The 23,821-nt window shown below is 37.3% G+C and overlaps 1 protein-coding gene across 1 annotated transcript in view; it reads right to left on the reverse strand.

The window, feature by feature from the left end:
* Positions 1–4,784: 4,784 nt before the first annotated feature.
* SEMA5A (semaphorin 5A) overlaps positions 4,785–23,821 on the reverse strand; it is a 213,407-nt gene continuing 194,370 nt past the window's right edge. Inside the window, exons 17-22 of the mRNA XM_009899419.2 lie at positions 21,533–21,751; positions 13,413–13,583; positions 10,560–10,715; positions 7,686–7,733; positions 6,921–7,132; positions 4,785–5,228 (exon numbers count right to left, since the gene is read on the reverse strand). Of these exons, the coding sequence (XP_009897721.1) occupies positions 5,109–5,228; positions 6,921–7,132; positions 7,686–7,733; positions 10,560–10,715; positions 13,413–13,583; positions 21,533–21,751 (926 nt within the window). The 3' untranslated portion in view covers positions 4,785–5,108. The remainder of the gene's footprint in view (positions 5,229–6,920; positions 7,133–7,685; positions 7,734–10,559; positions 10,716–13,412; positions 13,584–21,532; positions 21,752–23,821) is intronic.

The raw sequence follows: 23,821 nt of genomic DNA on the forward strand, positions 1-23,821 counted from the left end.
TTCCCAAAAAGCACGTAAGTTAATGTTAAAGTTTACTGACAAGTTTTCCAAGCCTTTGGTTACATTCTTCTATTTTTTTGTTTCCAATTCTACCTTCCTTTGCTGCTGCTGGGGTTGAAATCTTCGCTCAATCTCCGGCACATTTCCCTTTTCATACCATCCCAGTCAGAAAATATTGTTGCACAGAAACACAATGCAAAGCACTCACTTAGTTAGACAGAACAGTCTAGCAAAAGCCCATTCCAGTCACACATTCATTTTTGTGAAGAAGAAAGAAAGGGAAAACATTCACAGGTCCCAGAACCTTTCTTTATTTGGAATAATGGCTTTTAAATGAAGTCAAGCAGTATCTTGTTTTATCATTTGTTTAATTAGCAAAGAAAGGAATGCATTCAAATGCCCCGCACAATGAACACATATCTGTTCCCTGATATTAAGATGTAAATTTGATTGTGAACAATTGTAAATGAAACTGTTTTCTTGTTGTTGAAGTAATCGTGTGCTGTGCATGGACTTGTGCAGAAGCAACCTACTTTGCGCTCAATCCTGTAAACACCTTTAAGTAACTTGTTACATCCATACCACGTCATTACTTATGTGATGAGTAAAATCATACTCTAGAGCCTAGCTTTCACCAGTCTAAGTTTGGACATTGAAATGACAGTGAAAATTAGAAGTGTATCTCTCTAGGCTGACTATACTGTTGGTGGAGAAACACAAGCCCTTGCCTGGACATGAACTTGCCCATCTAGAAATCTTCTCCCACATGGGACATATAGGGTGCTGGTGGCAGCTACAATAAGAAATTGGTCAGGTGCTTCAATTGGAGCAAGATAAGCTTGGACCAACTGTTTACAGAATTGAGATCATACAGCAAAGACATTCAGTATATAATTCACTTAAAAAATGTGCTTATGTTGTGCTGGTTTTTAACATGGTCCCATATTTAACGAAGTTAATATATTTATTCTATAATTATGAGGGAGGAAATACTGAAGTATTTATTCTTTTAATATTTTTTTGTTGACTCTGGGACACTTCTTTCTTTCTGTTCTGGTCTGAAGAGACACATGGTCTGCTGCTCTGAGAACTTTTTTACTTAACCCAAGTGCTTTGGTAGCTCTTGATTTCTACACTGACATGGTACTTTCCCAGAGGTTACTGTGGAGCTCTGATAACAGCTAACTAAATGCACAGTCTTACAGCTATCTCAGACTTTAATCATTACTGCTCAATAGCCTAGAAGCCAAAGCCATTTAAGCCCCATTCTTTCTCTCACTCTCTTATGAAAATCCTAATCCTAGCTAAAAATCTGTTGATCAGTTTTAGCAAAACCACACTGCTCCAAAAGCAGATGACTGCAAATGGCTGGAAAAGATTCCACACAGAGTAACTTTAAATGACCATACAGGTCATCAGAGTCAAATCAAAGTATGAGATAAATCTGCAAGCACAGGAGTCCATTTTCTAAATAACTGAGGAACATGCACTATATCAGACACAAAAATAAGTCCAAATTCTACTTTGAGTTATCCAATCAAAGTATATACTATACAGGATCTGACTGGCAATTCTGCTTCCTCCAAATTCCATGTATCAGAACCATGCAAAAATTGCCTTTCTCAGGAATTTTGATCTATCTGCTAAAATGTTTGCATTCAAAATAGAGAAATATTTTCAAATTTATGCAATTGGTACAAAAGTGATTTATCAACAATAACTATTGGCCTCAGAGATAATACAATTATTTATGCAGAAAAGGCCACTTTATCCAAATGAAAGAATAAGGGGTATTTAAGCATGGCATTTAATGGGCAAGGGACTTTATTTTCCCTTTCCAAGAACACAACAATGCTCCAAGAACCAAATTTTGCTTTGTGTAAATTTGAGAGCTCTATCAATTTAAACAGGATTTGCAGGCAAATTCCCACTTTGTTACAATTTGGCAAGAGGAAAATAAGAGCTTTTGTGGTCAAACCTGCTTTTCACTAATGTCTGTAGGGTATTACAGAAGAAATGCTAAATAAAGGACATTGAAAATTAATAGAGACTGCTCTTTGCTTTGCTCCATGTATTAGGAAAGATGGTATTAAACTACCTGAGCAGCTGTGTAGAACTCAGAAGGTGAAAACACTGATATAGATGGTGGATCTGGGGTCCTCTGAAATTACCTAAATCACAATTATCCATTAACTTTAAAAACCTGTTGTCTCAGAGCCTATCTTGACAAGGAGATTTTGTCATCATTTTCTTCTCACTGAAGTGCTGTGCAGTTTCCATGTTTATCCTTCTGCTTTAGATAGATGTTTGAATATGACTCAGCATGTGATTTAGAATAGTGTAATTTAGGAAGCTGCATGAAAAAATGTTTAATAGAAACCTTTCTGATAAGCTGGCATGGTGCTTAAATGACATCACGTGGCAGCTTCTTAAAAGATCTGGAACACCTGAAATTCTCCTTTTGGAGATGGAAGTATGAGCAGAAGGAACACATGCAAAACACATTTCTCCCTATGACCATATACAAAACCTATGGTATCATTACCACATATATGATATGCATCTAACACATATCCATGAAAAGAATGCAAAATAGATCACTGCAAAGATAGGTGTGCCTCAAACTATTGAAGGGGGTGGGGGAAAGAAGCTTATTTAAGATAATTTTAATTAAAAACATGTTAAAATAAAAATACATAGTTTAAATATTTTGAAGATATTGGTCTCATAACTAATAGTCTAAATACAAAATCCATTAGGCAGACTAATGTGCTTTTAGTACAGGGGCAGAGAGAACGTGTTGTGTATATATGTGTATGTACATATGCTGCTTTTTCTTGGCAGTGGCAGCAACATAGATTTTATTTTCTTATGTAAATGTACATCTTATCTTTTGGCATAAACAGAGTGAAATCAATAACATTTTCCCCTCTCTGTTTCATTGAATTTTCTTACAGAAAAATTCCACAAAACAATCAGCTACAATGAAAAAAAACCAAAACAACCCAAACCACATGCATTTTAGAGACCCAGTATTTTTATACTTTCTGAAGATGAACTGGTGCAGGGGGAGTGTGCTTTCTTTTCACATAGTAACAGTGAGAATTATTCACCTAAAAATAGGTGGCTGATCTTAATTATTTTCATAGATGGTAAAAGTGCATCCATTCTGCTGCACAGCTATTCAAAGACCACTTGCTTTGCAATTTTTTTTCATTTTACTGCAGAACAGAGACTGAAAGCATAGTGATACATTCAGATCTATCCCCATTTGGCATTGCTGTCATTAGACACAGTGTTTACCCTTGCTGTGTAAGAGTGGGACCACCAAAGTGGTGCTCAAATGCAGTCTCACATGATAAATGTTTCTTGGTACTTTTTGTCCTTTTTTATGCACATAGTTGTGATCATTATAATCTGTACATGTTTTTCTCTATTTGCCTATCATAGTGTAAGCTAATTAACAAGGGCTTTAAACACAGAGTGGAAACATCCAATCTGCTGCTCCTTGCATACTTTCCTGGTATTCTGGAGGCATGATCTTTGCATCTAGCACACTCAAAAAGCTGAAACCCAAAATTTTCAGTCCCTTCTACTCACTTTTAATTACTTTTCCCAAGATCCTGAGAATTGAACATGCTGCCTTACTACTAAGGACTCTGGAAAATCTGGCACAAATCACTGCCCTTTATTTTTTAGTTACACATCTGGAGTTTCAGGTAAAAAAAATAGCAATGACATGAGTATGAGTGAAGACAGATAGAACAAAGAAAAATGGTATAAAAATTAATTGGTTCCTCACCTGCCACTATGAATGGAATTAAACCTGATAACTTAAAACTCAAACAGTATTCTAAATATTTACATTAATGAAGTTCAACAAGATAATCACTTAAAACACAGTAAGAATTTTCCTCTAGGGGCTGATTAGCATGGGTCAGACACAGCAGCAAGATGAGACAATGCTTTGCAAATACATCTGCATTTTCAGAGCAGATTTGTTTGTCAGACACGTGCATATAAAGTAAAAGCCAGAAAGAGAAGAGCAGATCTGTGATTAGGCCTATATACCCCTGAGAGCCCTGAGACAACACACGAAATGTGGTGCAGTCATACCTTTCTGTGACCAGCCTGACGGTGAGTGCTACAGGAGAAATGAGGGGGTTCCCACATGCATGCACCAGAGGGAAAGCCTGTGAGATGCCACGATTCACACAAACCTGTATGCTGCAGCAAGGCTGGTTTACCACCACCACACAGAAAAACCTTCCAGTGTGCCTCTCCTATCTGCCTTTCTTCAACCAAGGGGGTCAGTCTCCTTGTGGGACATGCCCTTCCACCCTGCCAAAAATTAAACTGAACTAGGTGAAGCCTTTATGTGCCTGGGCTTGAGTTGCAACTGGAAATTATGAACTCTGTAGCTTTCTGGTTTAATTCTAAGATTGCGTCCCTCGGCATGGCCTTAGTCTCCACACTTTGAACAGCTGAACTGCAGCTGGAGTGATTTACAGCCTGGGCAGACCAGCCTTACAGAGCCCAGAGATGCTGCAGAGCATTGCTAAACCACCATGTTTTTTTAGTTGTTTCCAGAACTGTGTGAACGCTTTTTGGTGGCATGAACTTCAGGAGGCTGCAGTGAGAGCTCCATGGCTAACAGCAGAGCTCCATTTTCAAACCTCATGGAAACAGAAGATAATGCCTAAAAGGAAAATTTGTAGTCCTGCCACAGCTTTAAGGGGCAACTTCTTTTTTTTTTTTTGTCAAAAAAAACAACAAAAAAGGCAGCTCAGAAATAACTTAGTCACTCATTAGAGAAGTCTGACTGGAAGTTTATGAAACTGAAGTGATTCAATCCTCATGAGTGGTCCAGCAACACCAAAGGGCTGTAGCTGCATTCAACACTGAAGGCTAACCTTGCACTCTGCAAAGAATACATCAAGTCACAAACAGGACTTTTGAGCTTTTGGCAGCAATGGGACATTGATGGCTTAAGTCGTGCTTGAAATGTCTCTGAACTTCATCTCTGAAGCCTCAAACACATGAGCAGTCAAGCAGTACAAGCCTTGGGGACTGGGGAGTTACAGGAGGCCAGAAAATACACAAGCCCATTAGTACTCATCATAATTATTGAAATCTGTAAAATAAGTATTGGAATAAGTCTTTGCAGTAAGATGTGGATTGAAGTATTTGTTTCGCTCCTCCAGAATCAGATTGTTTTTGTTAAATGCCTGGGAAGACAAATAAAAAAGAGAAGAAAATGTTAAGACAGAATAAATGTAGTCACTAACTGCTATTTCACCAAGGCAATTTTTGTGGCAAATATCTGTATATGTAAATCAGTCAAAAATGTATTGAGAAATAGCTGCACACTTACAAAAAGCTTGTATTTGCATGCATCTGCTTACCTAATTACATTCCTAAGAAAAGCAATGCTACTCAAGAAAGTAAAACCAGATACTTTTCCTTATTATAAAACTAATTTTATGAATAAAAATACTTTTAAATCATACATATGCATGATTTACTCAGCTTTTTACTGAATGAGAACTGTTCTCTCATTCATTAATTCCTTGGTTTCCAAATGCAATATGTAGGAGAATTGTCTGAAGCTCTTAAGAATACGAGTTCTGGTTTTCTAAGAGATATGAGTATTTTGTATATGAGTTTTTAAAGTTGGTTTTGTGTGTGTTGTTGGTTGGTTGGTTGGTTTGTTTTGTTTTTAAATGTAGCTCTCCAAAGAGATGACTAGTAGAAGAGAAGCTAGTAGAGCTTTAAATTAGGTACATACTCTACCACTGATTAAAAATATCTAGACTTCTCCTGCCATTTTACATGAAATTATTTCTAAATATCTTTAATTACAAATAAAAATGCAGAAATTTAAAACTGGAGTATTGTCATGGTTTGAGGTGCCTTAAAAAAACCCCCAAACAAACACAGAGTTGAGTCCTCCATCAGGACCAGAAAGGTCCAGGGGATGGACTGGAAAATTTTAACTCTGTTATTCAATCCCATAATGCTGCTACCTCTACAAATTTAGCTGAAAGTCTCTCTCTTTTCTTCCCTTTATTCTCCCTGAATGCAGTGAGCTACCTTATCTGGTGTTGGGGGAGGATGGCTCCAGTTTTATCTGTGGCCTTGAAGGCCAAGCTAATTTCTACTGCGCAATATTGGCCTGTTTAGGTCTAATGCTAGGGACTAAGGGAAGGCAGTTTCAGGCCTGGCCAGCTTGAATCCAGCCTAGCAATGGGGGAAAAGAGCGAGCCCTGGGGTGTATGTTGAACCCCAGGTGGTGAGAAAAGGAGCATTTGGGGGTTGCGGTTTAGTGTGGTTGGGGGAAGATTTTGTGGGATTTTCATGTGTCCTGTATGTGTATTAGGTGTTAAGGATTCATATTTGTCCTTTGTATTTTTAAGTACAGTTTCTGTATTTCTCTCCAATTCAACAAGAGAGTCTTTATCTTCTTTTGAGAGTAAAAGTATTTGTCTGCTTTTCAAACCAAGGCAATTATCCAGGTAGGATGAACACTGATACCCTATCATTAAAGCCAAAGGAGTAACTTCAATATATGGCATGATGATTTATAATGGCCCTATTTACTTCTTGAATAAGCTATTAGGGAACACAATTAGGAAAAATAAAACACAACTCAAAACTTGAGTAGTCTGATTTTCTCCAGAAAAGGCTGCTGCTGTATAAATGATACATTTGCACAAGATCTAACTTCCTGTCTAATAGGGACTGACAAGAGAAAGGATCTGTAATTACAATTCCTCAAGTGAAATCTATTTCTGTCACTAACAATCAGCATGATTTGAGTTCAAATGCCACTGCAGGAAACTAGAATTCATTGATACAGCAGAACTCTTGTGTAGGACCATAAACACTGTACGTTATAGAGTTCCCAACCCATTTCTCACCTTGATGGCTTCTACAGAATCATATTTGTCCAGTTTGTTGATATGGTTGGTAATGCTGGTATTTAGAGGAGCTGGTGACACTGGGTGTATGACAGTTGCATCATGGGACTGTTGTTGATATCGTTGGCAGTAAGTGTAAACAAGCAGGGTAAGAAGGCAACCAAGTATAGAGCTACTTAATCCTACTGCCATCATGTGAAACACATTGAACTCTGCAGAGGGGAGAGCAGAAGACAATCTTATATTTAAGAAAGTAACAATAAAAGCTTAAGCTTGGGGAAAAAAGTAAGTGCTGGACTCAAGAGAAATTTCATGTGTTTCCTAGGAACATTTCAATTACAATGGTTTATTCCTACAGCAGTAAATGCATTTTATTTCCCTGAAGGGATGATTATAAAAGCTGTAGATACCCATATATCTCTGAAAGTATTAGGACTGAGATTTTTGAAAGAAGCTTAAACAAGTTTAGAATCCAAAAAAACACATGAATGAATTGCATTTTGTAGTTTTCAATAGTTTAGCAAAAGACTTCTTCAGAGTGTATGGCAAAGCCTTGTTATATGTAAGAATTACGTAGGTAATATACATACATAGCTTTTTTTTCCAGTGAACTACACCATCACCATCTCTGCTTTCTTCTAGTTCTTTCTCTTACAGATTGTGACATGTAGCAGAATGAACAAAATCTTGATATCTTTGAATCACAATCCTGCTTTTAATACACATTTAAAGTATTTAGTACACATCTAGAGCTGAAAAGCTTACCGCCACATCTTTTTTCTTCTATGCTGCTGGATCGTGCCACTGATATTTCTAGAAAAATAAATAAACCACTTATGCCATGAAGAAAAAATACATAGGGAACTACCAGTTTGCTTAACATAGTAAGGATCTGAAAAGTCATTCTACTGTGTTCACTCCAAATTGAAAGCAAAATTTTGACTGTGTGGTGGAATTAAAAATTAAGTTCCATGATGTTCCTTAGTTTCCCAAGCAAAAGCAGTAACACATTAAATTCTTGCCTTGAAACATCTCTGTAATTAAAAACGAGTATTGCACATGACAACATTCTTTGTGGAGTTTAAGTGCATTTAGAAAGCGTTGATTTTCTGAATAGTAAAATTAATGAGAGCTTAATTATCTTGGGTTCAAATGGGCTCATTGCTTCTAGAAGTCACATCCAGCACTAATGCGAAAAGAGGGAATTTACAAATGGTAAAAAACGATAACTGCCTGTTTCATGGGTCTCAGTTGTAAACTAACAAAATGTAATTCCAGCCTGTATCCTTACAACTTTGACTTTGGAAACACTCTGAATAAAGATTGAATAAAACCTTTTAGAAATAGAGTTTTCAACTCTAGTTCAGGACCATGGCTTCTGTGAAGAGAATTTGTCATACAAATCTCTTGAACCTCTCTGAAAGGACAGGGGTGGGGTAACTGATGGTCTACTCAGATTTTATAAAAGCTTTTCAACTCTTTGTCAAAGGCTTTCCAAGCAACAAAGAAGATGAGGGAGAACATAGAAAACATGGTAGTACTGTGTGTCCAGTTGTTACAATAGAGGAAGGTTACCACTTCTGCAGTGACCCAGGGTTTTCATCAAAGAGGTAGAAAAGCAGGAGGTAAATGTGAAGTTTGTTGATAATACAAACTTAAGGTAGTGTGGACAAGGGCATGCTGTGAATAGCTGCAGAAGAGCCTTACGAAACTAGGCAATACAGTAACAAGTGAAACAGAATGTAGATCAGAGTAAAGCAATATGTACAATGGAAAGCAATCCTAGCTTCATATATATAATGACTGACTGTGAGCTGACAATTACTACACACGAGTGAGACCAGGGGTTATGACAAATTGTTCCATGAAAATATCATCTTAGTGTTCAGAAGTAATTAAAAAGGCAAATCAAATGCTAGGTGCTACCAAGAAAGCAATAGTGAATAGAACAGGGTATCAGCATTATCTGTAGTCCACACCACGTACACTGTTCAAAGTTCTGGTTTTGCCATCTAAGGATGTCTCTAGTAGAACTGAAAAACAGACCAGAGCTGGGTAGCAATGACGACCACAGATATGCAATATCTTCTGTCTTTTGGCAAGTATCAGATCCAACAGCACTGCCACAGAGTTAAAGGCTGAAAGCATGTGGCTGACACTGTTAATTCACAATCCAAACAAAATGAAAGAACAAAAAACCAGCATATACCAGGAAATTATAAAGTTGTCCAAGGTAATATTCATAAAGACTAACAGCTGCATCAATGACAAGAAGTCATTTTTGCACCCTACTGTAATCACTCTATATACTGAGAGATAAGGAACAGAGATAAGGTAAGCAGGCAGACAGAACAAGAGGGTGGACACACTAACACACTAGCTCATGAAAGGCAGGAATTAGAAAGAGATGGAGGGAGGGAGAAACTCTGAGTCAGAGAACCTGGAGGAGGGAAAGTGAGCTGAGCAATCCCAAGAAAACAAATTAGTTTGCCTAAGGTTAAGTGTAATGGGCGTGACCTTATCTCCTGTGAAACAGGTAATCTGAGGAAGAGTGGCAAACAAACTAGATGGGTGAGAGAAGAGGTGGCTCAAATTCAGATTCTGAAAATGCCTACATTCCAGAACAAGATGTAGAGCCTATACTGTCTTAAGCAGAATGTAAGTATTAATGCAGCTGCTTCAAAAGCCTGAGGAAAGAGGGAAAATACAATGTAGGAGTTTCAGCCTTCACATGGACAATTTTTAACATCAGTTTTTGAGGAAAAAGTAGTATTGAGGAGTTAAAGCATTATGCATCATTCATAAAAAAAGTGTTTAAGTTTTTTATTTCTTTGTTACATTGTACTATGTTGTACTGCATAGTCAGAAAAAAAAGGTTGCTGTACTGAGTAGACATAATTACATTTTGAATGATACATTAAAATGTACATTTCTTTCTGTGAATAGACTGCTAGCTTTTTTTAATGTACACAGCCTGTTGACAGGAATGCAATGTGGCCACCCATACTGTTGTGTGGATTTAAATAACTGTTGTGATCTAAAAACCAGAAAGGTACAATGGTGGGTTTTGACAAGTACTATGGAATACTACATGACGTGACTATCCGTCAGGTACTTAGCAGCCATGGAGGAGATAAGGACCTGAGGCACAGTTAATAGTATTTACTTTTGTATGCAGTTGTTAATTTAAGAGACTATGTGAAATGATTTCCAGGTTAATTACCCTAGCTCTGGTTTTGTATATGCAAACCCCAAAATCTAGAGGAATGTTTCTCTAACAAACCCAAAGACTCAAACCCAAATAAAATAAAAAACCAAACTATTTCTCTTGGCTGTCCATAGTCATCCCTGCACCCTACTGCCAAGGAGACAGAAGGGACCTGCAGCATGCTTATGACACTGATTAACTGAAGTGATGGTAGGGACAGATCCACATCACACAGTGCCATGAGGCAGATTTTCATGAAACTAGATCTAGCAACATTGGCTCTATGTAGCAGACCAGCGTGCTTTGGCTGACAAAAGGCAACTTCTGTTCCAGCTCTTGGCACTCCACAGTTCAGTCTAAGACAGTACTGTGCCTCACTCCTAAAATGTTGAGACATTTCACTAATCCTTCAAGGAGCAGGTTGACCTCACCTGGTATAGAGTTGGAGTCCAAAGCACAGGCTCGGCTCTCTGTGGTATTGCCTGTGCACTGGCTGCCCACAGGAAACAAAACGATGCACTGGCGAATGCGGAACTGGAAGCCAGACAAGTCGCAGTTGGACCATTCGGACCATTCGGACCAGCTGTCTGCAACAGGCAGAGAGGGACACACATGCCAACACTGCAAATTCATGCTTCCAGTACACCAAGAGAGACAGAGAGAAATAGCCTGTATTTTGAATTACAACAGAAGGCCTCATCCCCAGCTACCACCAACTATCAGAGGACAGCTTTCATTACAATAAAATGAAAGCAGTTTGGTTTTGGAGAAAGCCACTGACATGTAGAGTGTGATGAGAAATTTGTCACAGATCTATTACAGCTTTGGCTTCTGCCATGGCCTTTGTGTGCAGAAGTGAGAAGCTTGACGGATTCTGTGGTGGTGACTGTGTGACATCTATTTAACCAGAAGGCACCTCAGAAAGATCAGGGTCACTCGTCTGTTATATTATAAACTTCATTCTTGCAGAATTAGGTCATCATTTCTAAATGCTAAACTGCTTTATCCATTATTTGCATATGTGTGTTATCAATTTGAGAACAGAATATATTTCCCCCTCTTAGAGCAGCAGTAAATATTTAAAGTATAAAACACTGTTTTATTCAATACATTACAGACACTGTTGCAACCAATTACACTTCCTGATAAACAGCCTATAAACTGTAACTGATCAATAGTGCAGTGCTTCTATTCATATTAATGCGATTGCATTTGGATAAATTAAAAGAAATAACACAAACACAGTGATATACCTTTAAAAATGAAAGATGAGATAAACTGATGTATTTTGCAGACACCAGTATGTTACTTCATTTTCAGTGCATACTTGCACTGGATTGGAGTTGGATTTGCCATTAACCTTCCATATCCTCAGTAAATCCTTAGTATCAGGATTCCAGAAATTTTTGTTTTCTGCTAGTCTGGTTTGCCATAAAAAAGACACTGTTTGAAATGTCAAGAAATCTTTGCTCTTTTCACAACTTAAGAAATGTTATAAATAATATCCATGTTTACATATGCATTTCTTTGTTGGTTGGTTGGCCTTAGATTCCAAGTGTCATCACTATTCCTTTCCTATGTTATATCATTCAAGCAGCCAATATCATCAACGGTACTTCCAAATCTGCACAAAGAAGAACCACTGACCACGGTGGTTCTTTAGCACAAGAAAATGGCTCTTTGGAGGTGCAGAGTCTATCCAAACGTGTTGTCTAGTATTGTGGTAATTTTTGTCCGATACCAATGTAGAATAAGAGCAGTAAAAGAAAGCTTTGGAATCTACATCATGAACATGAGGCTAGGGCCATTCTCACAGCTAGTTGATGACGTGGTGTTTCAAAAGCCTATGGCAAATTTTCAATGAGATTACAATATCAATGAAACATCATGGAATTTGAGAAATGCACCTCACTACTGTATTGCTTTCCAAAAATGTTCACTTTCTTGATCCAAACTGAAAACAACCTCCTCCTCCAACCCCCATCTACTCTAAAATCAGGGTAACAAGCAAGTCAAAACAAAATGAAGAGATTATTTCTAAACATTTGCAAACTGTCATTTCTAGAAAAATGGTGGTAGAAAACAAATGTGCAACAAGAGCAATGGCTACAATACTAGCACAATGAATGTGCTAATTTTGACCTTTTAAAGATGCCTTAGGGATCCCAAGGTAGCTATGTAACTTCTGTAAATTCAAAGTACACTATTTGTCTCAAAAAATCAAATCACTAACTGAGTTGTATGTTTGGGTCATTTTTTTGAAAACACAGAGTGTTTCGCCTGCTTTAATTTTGACAAAGTAGGTACTTTTCTTTTTTTTTTCTGCTGCAAGACATGCAGTACCTGGAAAAGGAAATTAACTTAAATTGGAGTTCAGCACAGGTAATAGATCTGTAACTTCAAACTCATGGGGCTTGTGCCTTCACGTGCACAATTTCATGATATGAGCAGAAAACTTTTGAAATCTTTTGAAATCTAGGAGCTCTAAAGTGAAGCAACTAATACAATGTGGTAACAGAGCTGCTTATTCCCATTTAAGGTTGCCTGTAATCCATTATTCAGCAATAAATGAAAACAAATTTTCCCACTGGCTTTTCACTATTGATTTTATCCAGTTTTACGTGGTTCTACTCTCTACTTCTCACTTAAATTGCATGAAAAAAATGAATTTCCTGTCAGAAGGCAGAGTTAAAATTGCAGAAAAAGTTGTGACTCATAATACCATAAAATGAGCAGGAGTGCTGAGACATTTCATTCAGTAATACTCCACAGTTATTAAAAAAGTTGAAGTCTGCTTCTTAACAGCCAAATTTGAAGAAGCTGTTTTACAAAGAACATTAATGTCTGCTCCATGTTTTATATGAAAATGGGGCAAACATTATCAACTTGAAGGAAACTGTGATGTTAGATATCAACCTCAGCAATTTACTTGATGTTAATATTTAGCGCTATAACAAATGCACTTCTTTGTGATTAAAGGTCTCCCAGGCTGTTTGCATGACCCACTTCAAATATTATACAATTTTAGTTTATTCAACCCTGGAACCTGATAACTTAAATTTTACTTTTTAAAGGGGGAGGAAGGAGGCAGTGTCCTGTGAGCTATATCCTGCTATTGTTTGATTTACTGCAGTTGTAGCATGCAAGAATTGATTATCTATTTAATAAAGGATAGAAATTATTTACTCTTAAATAATAGATCAAGAAGCATGATGTTGCCTAACTGTGAAGGCCACATTCTGTTGCACATAAACAACAAAGCTGTGTGGGCTGATTTGCCATACCTGGACATGGCTGTGTGTTGCAGAGTGCTTCTTCAGTGTGCAGTCCGAGACAGATATCTCCTCCATAAGCTGGTGCTGGGTTTGTGCAGGAGCGAGTTCTCATGTAATGCCCTCCCCCACAAGTTGCTGAGCACTTTGACCAAGATGACCAACAAGACCAGCCTCCATCCACTGAAAAGGCACAAAATATCCTATTGTTCTAGGTTAATGAATGACATGACATAATACAACCAATCTTCCTTATATTGTGTGGATCTGATTCATAGCCTATTGCAGTTATTTGAAACTTTTATGTGCCACTAAATATAAGCCTATAAATTTAGTCTTACCACAATGACATTTAGTTCATATATTTTTAAAGCCCCTGATACACTGGGAAGCCTAATGAAGTTGATAATCCATGTAAGACATTTTCAGTGGGTACTAAAATATCTTTCAGGCCAAAACTATTTCCTTTTTGCTTTTCCTTTTCTTATGAGCTCAAAGTAATTTTTTAATTCATGAAATAAAACTTAGCCCAATAATGTCAATAGACAGAGAAATCTAGATTTTGGTTTGCAACACAGGTGAGATTGCCTTAACCTTATAATTATTTCAGTTGTAGGGTTATCTGGTCCAGTATAATATTAAAATGTTGATGTGGATGTAGCATAGATGCCAGCAGCAGAACAATGGCTGTAAATAAAAAAAGGCAACAAACAAGTAACAAAAAGGAGTTGCCAGTAACATTTTCAAACACAAGTTGTTGAAAAATGAATTTATTACTTTTTTCCCCATTAGTACTTAGTAATTCAAGTATGTCAAACTGTTCTTCAGTCTGAGTTTTCACAAGGTTCCTCTGAAATGTAGGCTGGATTTCACAGGAGCCTCATTTGTCAGATTGTTTTTGTCACATGGCCAATAGATAGGCTTCTAATGAAAGTTCACCTCATTGCCTGCCACAGAATGGCTTCTTTGCAGCCTCTGTTCTTAAAGGTATTGCTGTAGGATGTATTTGTGGCATTTATGGCTACATTGCAGCCCATTTGCCAAAAGCTTCCTATCTGCAGCCAAATGACAAAGTCAGAAGTACTTCTCCTGGGGACAGCATTCCCTCTGCAAAGCATCTCAGTATTTTGTTCATTTTTCTTAAATTATTCTGGAGATTGAAAAAAAATAAATCAACAACCCCCTAAATGTTCAAAATTTTTATATCCTAGAAAGAATTAATTTCTTTCCAAACCTCTATTTAAAGCATTAGCACTTGCTTTCTTAATACTTAAGTAAGGAAATTATTTACACTGTCTGAAAGTGGTTACAAGAAATAGAGTGCAATTTAACCAACACTACAAGTTGAGAAACAGAGTGCATAAAGGCAATGTGCCAGTAAAGTTTCATTTTATGACAGGGTGCCAAACTGAGCAGAATTTTCACCTTTTTACCTCAAACCACTCACAACAGCAGTGGGCATTCTACCACACAGGACAGATGCTCTTTACTCCTTACTTTTAAAAATGCCAGTCAAGTATCCATTTTTTGTATGCAATTTTTACAGTGTTCTTGTTTAAGATATTCCTTGTAAGGCTTTAGTTCATGTTTTTTTGAGACAACTGGTTGTCACTGAATTCTCCAAATCATTCATCCAGCATGTCACAATGACTCCTCTTGATCCTTTCTGCTTAATAGCCTTTCAAGGACTAGTTTTGACTGGTTTATTGAAATTCTATTTCATAATTATCTTTTAGAAAGAGAGAAAAAAAAAAAGTAAAATAGTTTCTAAATGTGAAAAATAAAAAACCAAAACAGCTTACAATAAGAATCTCTTTGCAGTATTTGCAAAAATGTAATATTCAACAAATACTTCTGGTAGCATTGTGTATCACAAATGTGCTTGGTGAGCTGTGTAGAATGACTTCTGTGCAAAGGCTGCAATAGTGAGAAAATTAGCTAGGACAATGTGGCTATTTTGATATTAAAACCTGTATGTACATTTTTTAGTGTAACTTCAGATACAACATACCATCAGGTTCTCAACTAATCAAGCAGGGAATTCACTAGCACTTACCTAAGGCTATTATCTAATCCAGTAAGTGCAGTTGTTAAATATATAGCATTTTATTATCTGTTTGTTTGCATTATCACGGAATCACAGAATCTCTCTTGACCTTGAAGATCATCCAGTCCAACCTCTGACCCAGTACTGGAGGGTCAACACAAAACCACATAAACCTTTCAGTGGAGAAGTAATTCCCAATATCCAGCCTAAGCCTCCCCTGAGCAGCTTGTAACCATTTTCTCTAGTCTTGTCATCAAGAAGAAGCTGGCCACATCCTCACTCCAGCCTCCCTTGAGATAGTTGTAGAGGGTGGTAAAGTCTCCCCTCAGCTTCCTTTTTTTCTTTTCTTTTTTTTTTTTTTTTCTCTCTCCCCACCCTGCCCAATTTACAGCGATCCTTGACTACCTACAATTAAAAATCAGAGGCATTCCTGCTGCAGTGTACAGACCTCCATGAAAACAAAGAACAGCCTGAGTTTGCCTAGGTGGAAGACAAATTGTCTGCAAACATTACATGTGGCTTCTTCACTGTAATGGAGACAATGATCTCCAACAGTTTCTACCTATTTTTCAATAGACCACAGTGAGAATTACAAAAGCACGTGCATTTGAAACTGCCATCTATCTATATGTGGCAAAGAATACAGAGACCAATATGACATCCAGGAAGGTCAGCATGTTCTACTACTGCCATGATCATGGATGTACAAGACTCTGGATGTAAAGGGAGAAGTAGGTCTGTGGAAGATAGGAAAGGACAGACATAATATAATAGGTAATGTTAGATCTGATCATGGTCGAACTAGACAGCAGAATTATAGCTGTTTTTCCGAGCCATTATTTACTGACAGGCTGCCATCCTAAATCTCTAGGTCTTTCAAGGACTATCATAACTACCTCTTTCATTTGTCGCCAGAAATTTCCTTCTCAGCACCAGAGGAAAATAAAGTATTATCATGGTTAAATAAGATCAAAGGAGTGGGTATTTACTGCTTGAGTTTTTACAAGACCTAAATAGAGCTCTGTGGTTTCTTTCATCTTTCTTTAAAGTTGCTCAGCAACACAGCACCATTTTTTTTTCTTTTTCCTTTTGTGATGCAGTCCTTAATGTTATTTCTGTTTCTTATAGGAGGAAAAATACACAGCTGCAAGGAAAGTTCTAGTCACTACTGTTTCTTTACATAACAGTATGGCAGAACTTTTGGGACAAAAGCAAGTCATTAAAGCAGTTCCACAATGAAACATAGAGTTTTCACATTTTCTGACAATTACTGAGGCTGGTCCCTTTTGAAAGAAGGCATCCTTTGGCTAGCAGGATGCTCCCAAACAATGCTTTATAGTAAAGTAAACAACTTTTTGCCTACTGGCTGTTGTTGTGGTTAATAAATATTTCTTTACTATAATGACAAGAAGAAAAAACAACAACATAGGACAGAGGCTATACCAGGGAGAAACACTGTACAGAAATGAGATCTCCTGGGGACATGACAAAACATCAACACTTCTGGAGAATTTTCAAGAGACAATTAAGTAAACTGGATACCCTGTTATGCACCTTGGGATTTACAAGGAAGTGGAAAGAAGCGTGGGCAGGCACACTGACCTCACCTGCTTTCATGAACACACTGATAGGATTGTAGGTTCTTTCATGTACTGTCTGGCCTCATTTCAAATTTAATGAATAAAGAATTTATTTTTGTGTGTGTGTGTATACTTTTAAGCTTTTAACTTTTTATGTTTATCTTTTTGAAAGCATATCAAAAGAGAATACATGAAGGAGTATAAATAGAGAGCAATAAGTATTTCCACCTGCAAAAATCTTGTGCTTCCCAGTAGATGATTAAATAATTAACCCTGGGGGCACTGGTTATTAAGCAGCCTACAGACCCCAAAAAGAACTGCTCCCTTCCAGACACTTGTGGATCAACCCAATTCCACATCACTTGTCTACTGCTTTTTCCTAATCCTACGGAATATTGCTGCTCATTTCAGTGTGGGAAAAGCAATTTTTACATCATAGTTTGCAAAGGCAAAGTCTTGTTTCTATGATGCTACAGATAACTTTTATTCATAAAAGCAGTACTGGATAAAACAGTCAATGTAGCACAATACAGAAACACAGAAGGCAAAGGAGTGCTTCTAAGGGAAGTACAACAACAAAATCTAATGCTTAAGACTGCAATTGAGACTCAAGTTAGAAAAGAAAGAGTTGCTTCCAAAGGGCAGTTCGGCCTTCTCCTTGCTAGCTACAGAGGCAGCATGTAGAGAGATGGGCATCAGCAGCCGCAAAGCTTTATTGGATCAGAGTAATTTTTTCCCCCAGATTTAGAAATTTACTGCAGGATAAATTTTGTCTGTGCCTTTAGAAATATTCTTGTTTCCTTGTGGCCAAATATGATTGAAAGGAATAAAAAAGGAGAAAAAACATAAAAGAAATAATGAAGAAGACACAACAAGCAATAACTGGCTTTAGGAGATGTATAAATATCTTACATAGTCTTTCAGGGAGTTTTGTATATCTGAAACTCTTCACTGTTACTAGCACATTTAGTGATATATGATTTTATTAATTTCTTCTCAGACAAAATGTCATAACTAAATTAAACTGAAACTAAAATGTGCAAGTACTAAAATCCCAAAATGCCATCACAAGGTATCAGAACTTCAAATCTAAGTGATGGCAACTGATGGCAGCCATCATTTCCATCTCATCCACCACTACGGAACAGGAACTCCTGCAAGCCTATGCTACTCAGTGGCACTCATGTAGCTATGCTTTCAACTCCTAGTTAAGGGATACTGGCCAAGTGTTCACAGGTTCACAGCTTGCATCAGGTTGGAAGAGACCCTCAAAGGCCATCTTGTTCAACCCTCCTGCAGTAAGCAGGGACACCTCTAAATAAATCAAGCTGTCCAGGGCCACATCAAGTCTGATCTTGTCTCCAAGGACAGAGCCTCAACCACAATCCTTAGCAACATGTTCAGTGGCTGCTACATACAAAACAATAAAAGAGAAAGCAATGAGAAACAAAATAAAACAAAAATGAGAAAAATTTGTCTTTTCCTACATTAATTACAAAGTATTTGTAATACTTTGAACTAGGACAGAATTTATATTTGGTTATTTCTATTTTTGGTCAAACAAATCTTTTACTTAATAAATTCCTGTATTTGTAAATTTGCTGAATTTACTATTCAGACAACACTTCTCTATCACCTAATTATCTTCATCATGTAAATATCTCAAGCCCCCACGGATAACAACCCCCTAACACGTCTGAGTACAGATTCTTTTCTTTTCATATTGACAAAGTATTAGTAACTCAAATGAAACAAAAGTCTGTGAGTATTCACAGATACTTTCCATAGTCATTGAGACTGTTCAGTGCTTGCCAGCTCAACTCTATTCACCACATCTCTAAGCTGTAATAAAAGAGCAGAGGCACAGGACCAAAGCATAATTTCTTAGTGCAAGACAATAGTGCAAATTCTTTTCTAAAAGCAGTTTGGCCACTTGGAAACTGAGGAACAGGCCTTACCCTACACTGACTCTCAAACTTTCTGCAGATTATTTGGGAGAGTGCTAGTACTGTAGGCAAAATTGTATGGAGAATCATCCTAAAACTTGTATGATACAGAAAAAATTGTATTCCTGGGCCTGGGTAAAATTTCTGGCAATTTTCTGGCATGGTTCAATTTACTACTACATGTTCAGCTTTTAAAGTGTGTGAATGAAAAGCAAACTGCCCAGTGATTGCTAACAATCCATACATCAGTGCACCATTTACTCTGCTGCAATCTGTAGGGAAAAACATCACTATTTCTTCCTTCCCTGAAGACTCAAGAAAGGCTTAAGAGCAGCTGAAAGCATGTTCTAGATGACTTAAGTTTTTTAAGTTTGGGTATCCTGCAGGACATTTAAGTCTGAATTACTGTTTATTAATATATTAAGAAGAATATTTCAAATGGTGCTGCAAGATATTTAACCTAACAGGAGAGCTTTGTACACTTGGTGATTGCTCCATGGGTTTTTTCAGTGTCAGTCCTTCAGAGCACTTAGTATCTTCCAGGGTCACACTGAGCACAGATTAATTGATTTAGAAGCATACTGTTCTACTGACTTTCAGCATAACATAAGCATTGATCAATATACTCTCCATCATTCGTCTTTCTCAGCAGTTTGCATCACGCAGACAGTTGGACTAGATGACCTTTAAAGATCACTTCCAACCGAAAGAATTCTGTGATTCTATAAGGGGTTGATCCTGTCTGCAGAAAGCAGAACTGGGAACAAAGTAGAACCTGAGCCTACACTAGCAGGAAGGCTTCTTTATAGCTAGCATGTCACACTTCCTACTAACCAGAATATTGTTGAAAAGCTCAGTGACTGGACTGGATTGTGACTGAATGGTTCTGTGCCAGCAGGAAGCAGGTGAAGCTGTCCTTACTGCTGAGGGAGCTCAAAGAAATCTGAGAAAGCCTAAATTCATCTTTGTTGCATTTTTATTTCTGGTCATTACTTTCAGGTTGAGGTCAGACCAAAATCTCCTCACATTCCTTAGCCTGTCTGCACCTTACTTATTTACGTGTGCAAGAATGAACTATATAAAGTCCCTGTTTTTCTCCTGATGCTCACACTGGCAAGAAAGGCTTACTCCTGCTCAGTCCGGGCAACTTTCTACAGTCCAGTCCGTGTGAGGAGGCCACATCCAACAGGATGAGCTCTGTGCCTGCACCTTTCTCAAAGAATCATGGAATGGCCTGGGTTGGAAGGCACCTCCAAAGGTAATCTCATCCAACCCCCTCTGCAGTAAGCAGGAGCATCCTCAACTAGACGAGGTTGCCCAGAGCCCTGTCAAGCCTCACTTTGAATATTTCCAGGGATGGGATCCCAACCACCTCCCCAGGCAACCTGTTCCAGTGTTCCACTACCCTTACAGTAAAGAAACTGTTCCTAACATCCAATCAAGATCAAAGGATCTTCAGCCATGTATTGTTTATGTCTCCCTTTTCTTGATGAGGTCTTGCAAATGTCAACCTAACATATGTTCATGTGTACTCACTGATTTATTATTATTAAAAGGGGAGAGAATTCAATTTCAGTAGTTACCTAATAGAAAAATATTCCCTTACTACAAATGTATAATTAAGTCTAATTAATGGATAAGCCTTATTCTGTAACAATTTTTCACTCTTCTATGTTGTAAAGAAAAAAAAAATCAATTAATTACATCTACTTCTTTCAATGTTTTCCCTTAGCTCCTTATATTTCTTCACAGTTACTAGAAAACAGTACTTCTGTAGCTAAGGAACTTCATGATTCTTCCCAGGCTATAATATATCTAAATATATCATTCAAGCTCTACAGCTTTATTTCTGTTTTACAAGGAGTATCAGTTGACCTAAACCAAGATTTTATTTTTTACCCCCAAATGATACAACAATGACTTATAACCCAGTTCTCTGGAAAACATATCTTCTACTTTTCATAAAATCATAAAATATCTTACTACGAAGGAGAAGATTCCAAAAACAATTTTTATGGCCTGTTTGAGTTATCATCTAGTTTGGTGATCAGTCCTGAATCTTATATGCTGGAGGGTCTACACTCATAAGCTAGCACAGATTGAATCCCAGCAACCACTATGATGAAAACATTATTTTAAGTTTGCATATTTGTCCAGATATCTCATGTCATGCCAGATTTCTTTTGTCTTTTTTCTCTCTGAAGTTTGCTTATTAACTTTGTATCTTTAGAGTCAAAGCCTCACAAGTGAAAAAGACACAGCTTTAATACCATTGCTAATAAACTGATCAACACCACGTGGGAATCTTACCCAAATCCACTTACATTACAAAGATAAATTTAGAATCATGGAATTGCAGAATCTTTTTGGCTGGAAAAGACCTGTAAGATCATCAAGTCCAACTATTATCTAACTCTACCAAGTCTGGTGCTAAACTGCTTGAGCTGCAGTTTATTCAAGTACCAAAAGAACCACCAAACCCAGCAGATGAAAACAAACCAACTAACAAGCAGAGTTATTTTATTTTCATGTACTTCTTTCATTTTGTTTTATTCTTACCTGGACAAGGCAAAATGTTGCATTCCTGGTACTCTACAGATGGACCGAGGCAAGGAAGTCCCCCGTACTTGGGCTCTGGATTGCTGCAGGCCCTTTTGCGGTTCCGTATACCCCTACTGCAGTCTCGACTACACTGAGACCACGGAGACCAGGGTGACCAGGCACCATTGATAGTATGAGCAGAGTATCGTCCAGAACGCAAGAAATCCCCTGACAATCCTAATAAAACAAGCATTGGAAAAAAACAAAACAAAACAAAATAAAACAAACAAAAAACCCACCTTGAATTAAAACAGTATCCAATCAACCTTTTCCTCTTCAAATTTACTCTTAGGCCTCTAATAGTAACATGAACATAACAATCGTGTACTGACAACTAATATTGGGAAAAGTGCACTCAGCAGATGTCCTGGACTGAACACGACCAATATTCTGCATAAAGAGAATGGAGGAACCCTTCATTTGTGTGTCAAGTACTGAAACAATTATGCCATATTTCTACCTGTGGTTATGGCATTAGTAACACTGCTTAAGTTCTGCCCTGAGAAGTACATTTGCAACCATCCTGAAGCAGGTGAGGCTCTGTGCATTTTCATTCAACACTTGGTAACTGTCAATATTGAAATGATGAGGCAGCAACACAAAAATATGCATTTTGTACTCCATGAAACTGTTAAATTTGATAAAACAGGAGAACAGTAACATAAAATTTACTTTAAAGGAGTAAAATCTTTCAGTGATAATAGAGAGTAACTACTTCTCTCCTGCTCAGCCAGATTCTATTACACAGATAGTAAAAGCAACACTTCATGAAACGTGCTGTTTATTCAAATGCAAAAAGTGAGCAAGCACAGAAAAGTAGTATGGGAATTAAGTATACAGGTCCACATTCCAGATCTGTGAGAGCCTTTCTTTCAGTTTTGTATCACTTTGGTGATGGAAACGCTCACCTTATGCACACAGTGTGCTGTGAGACCAAAATAATACTATTTTTAATACCAGAATTTCAAACTAATGTTTCTTTAGTACTTAAATTAACAGCAATGTAAGCAATGAAAAAAGTGTTAGTCAGACAATATTGCCAGTCATTTTTTTCATAACACAATAGAGTGCATCACTTCATACCAATACTAGGATGTTCTGAAGACACCTTTCCAAGACAGGCATCACTTTTTCAGTCCTAAAGGAAATCTGTTACCTCACTTTCCATTATGATATTTGATTTCTTGTGATTTAAATTGGCAGTTGGGGATGGGAATCAGATTCTAAGGGAAAGCTCTATGGTGCTTCAGCACTGAAAGAGAAGAATATTCTAAATAATTTTTCCACTGTGGAGTTTAGTCTGCAGTAAGATTTCTTCTTTGGCCAAATAATGTGTAGTAACTTCCTAAGCTGTGGGAAATGGATGGAAAATAAGATTTATTTGGGCCTCCAGCTAAAAAGTTTCATTTGTTAATTGAGGTGGGGATGGGGGGCAGGAGAGATAATGCAAAATTAGCCAAAATATTACATTGAAGAATTTGTCTGTTGGCTGAATTGGAACAGTCCTACAACTCCACAAGGAATTAATTTTGTTCAAAGACATGTTAAAATGAGAGTCACCTGCCCTGACTAGTATAGAAGGAAAAAAAAAATGCTTTGGAAAAAAGCCTGTGATGAACCTTTGATTGGCCTGATTCATCTTGAAGAGTGCAACATTCCCAGTCAAATTCAATTAATTTGCCTTAAAAGTGGAGCTCTAATAAATCTCATATATTTATAGTAATTCTCTAGTCTAGCCTGTAGCTCAGGAATACAGCTGTAAATAAGAGAAAGGTAGCAGCAACACGTGATAAATTTTATTCATTGACTGCTTTATGCCTTATGTCCTCCTGTTCAAATCTAACAAAGAAAATTCTATTATACACGCACTCCAGGTTCATGACTTTGGGAAAAACTTATCTAGAGCCAAAATTCAAGTATCCTGAATAATTTCTAAATGACAGCATGAAATGCAGTTTAAAGTGCATGAGGTAACAAAGATAAGCAAAGATTTTTACACTGTTGTCAATTAAAAAAAAAATCTGCAAGTATTTAACATCATTGAAGTGTTAAACTCACCTTCAGGCCTACATACTTACAAAAACTTTATAAACCTGCAAAACTTACTTGCATTGACAATCATCAATGCAATGCAAAGACAGCTTTTTAAAAAACAAACAAGCCCCCCGAAACAGTATGCAGATGTACCACAGTGACTTTATTTCATGTGCCTAGCTTTTCTGTGTTTAAACATTGAATCCCAAAGTT

Source organism: Dryobates pubescens, chromosome 9 (genome assembly GCF_014839835.1).
Source record: "Dryobates pubescens isolate bDryPub1 chromosome 9, bDryPub1.pri, whole genome shotgun sequence".
Lineage (NCBI taxonomy): Eukaryota > Metazoa > Chordata > Aves > Piciformes > Picidae > Dryobates > Dryobates pubescens.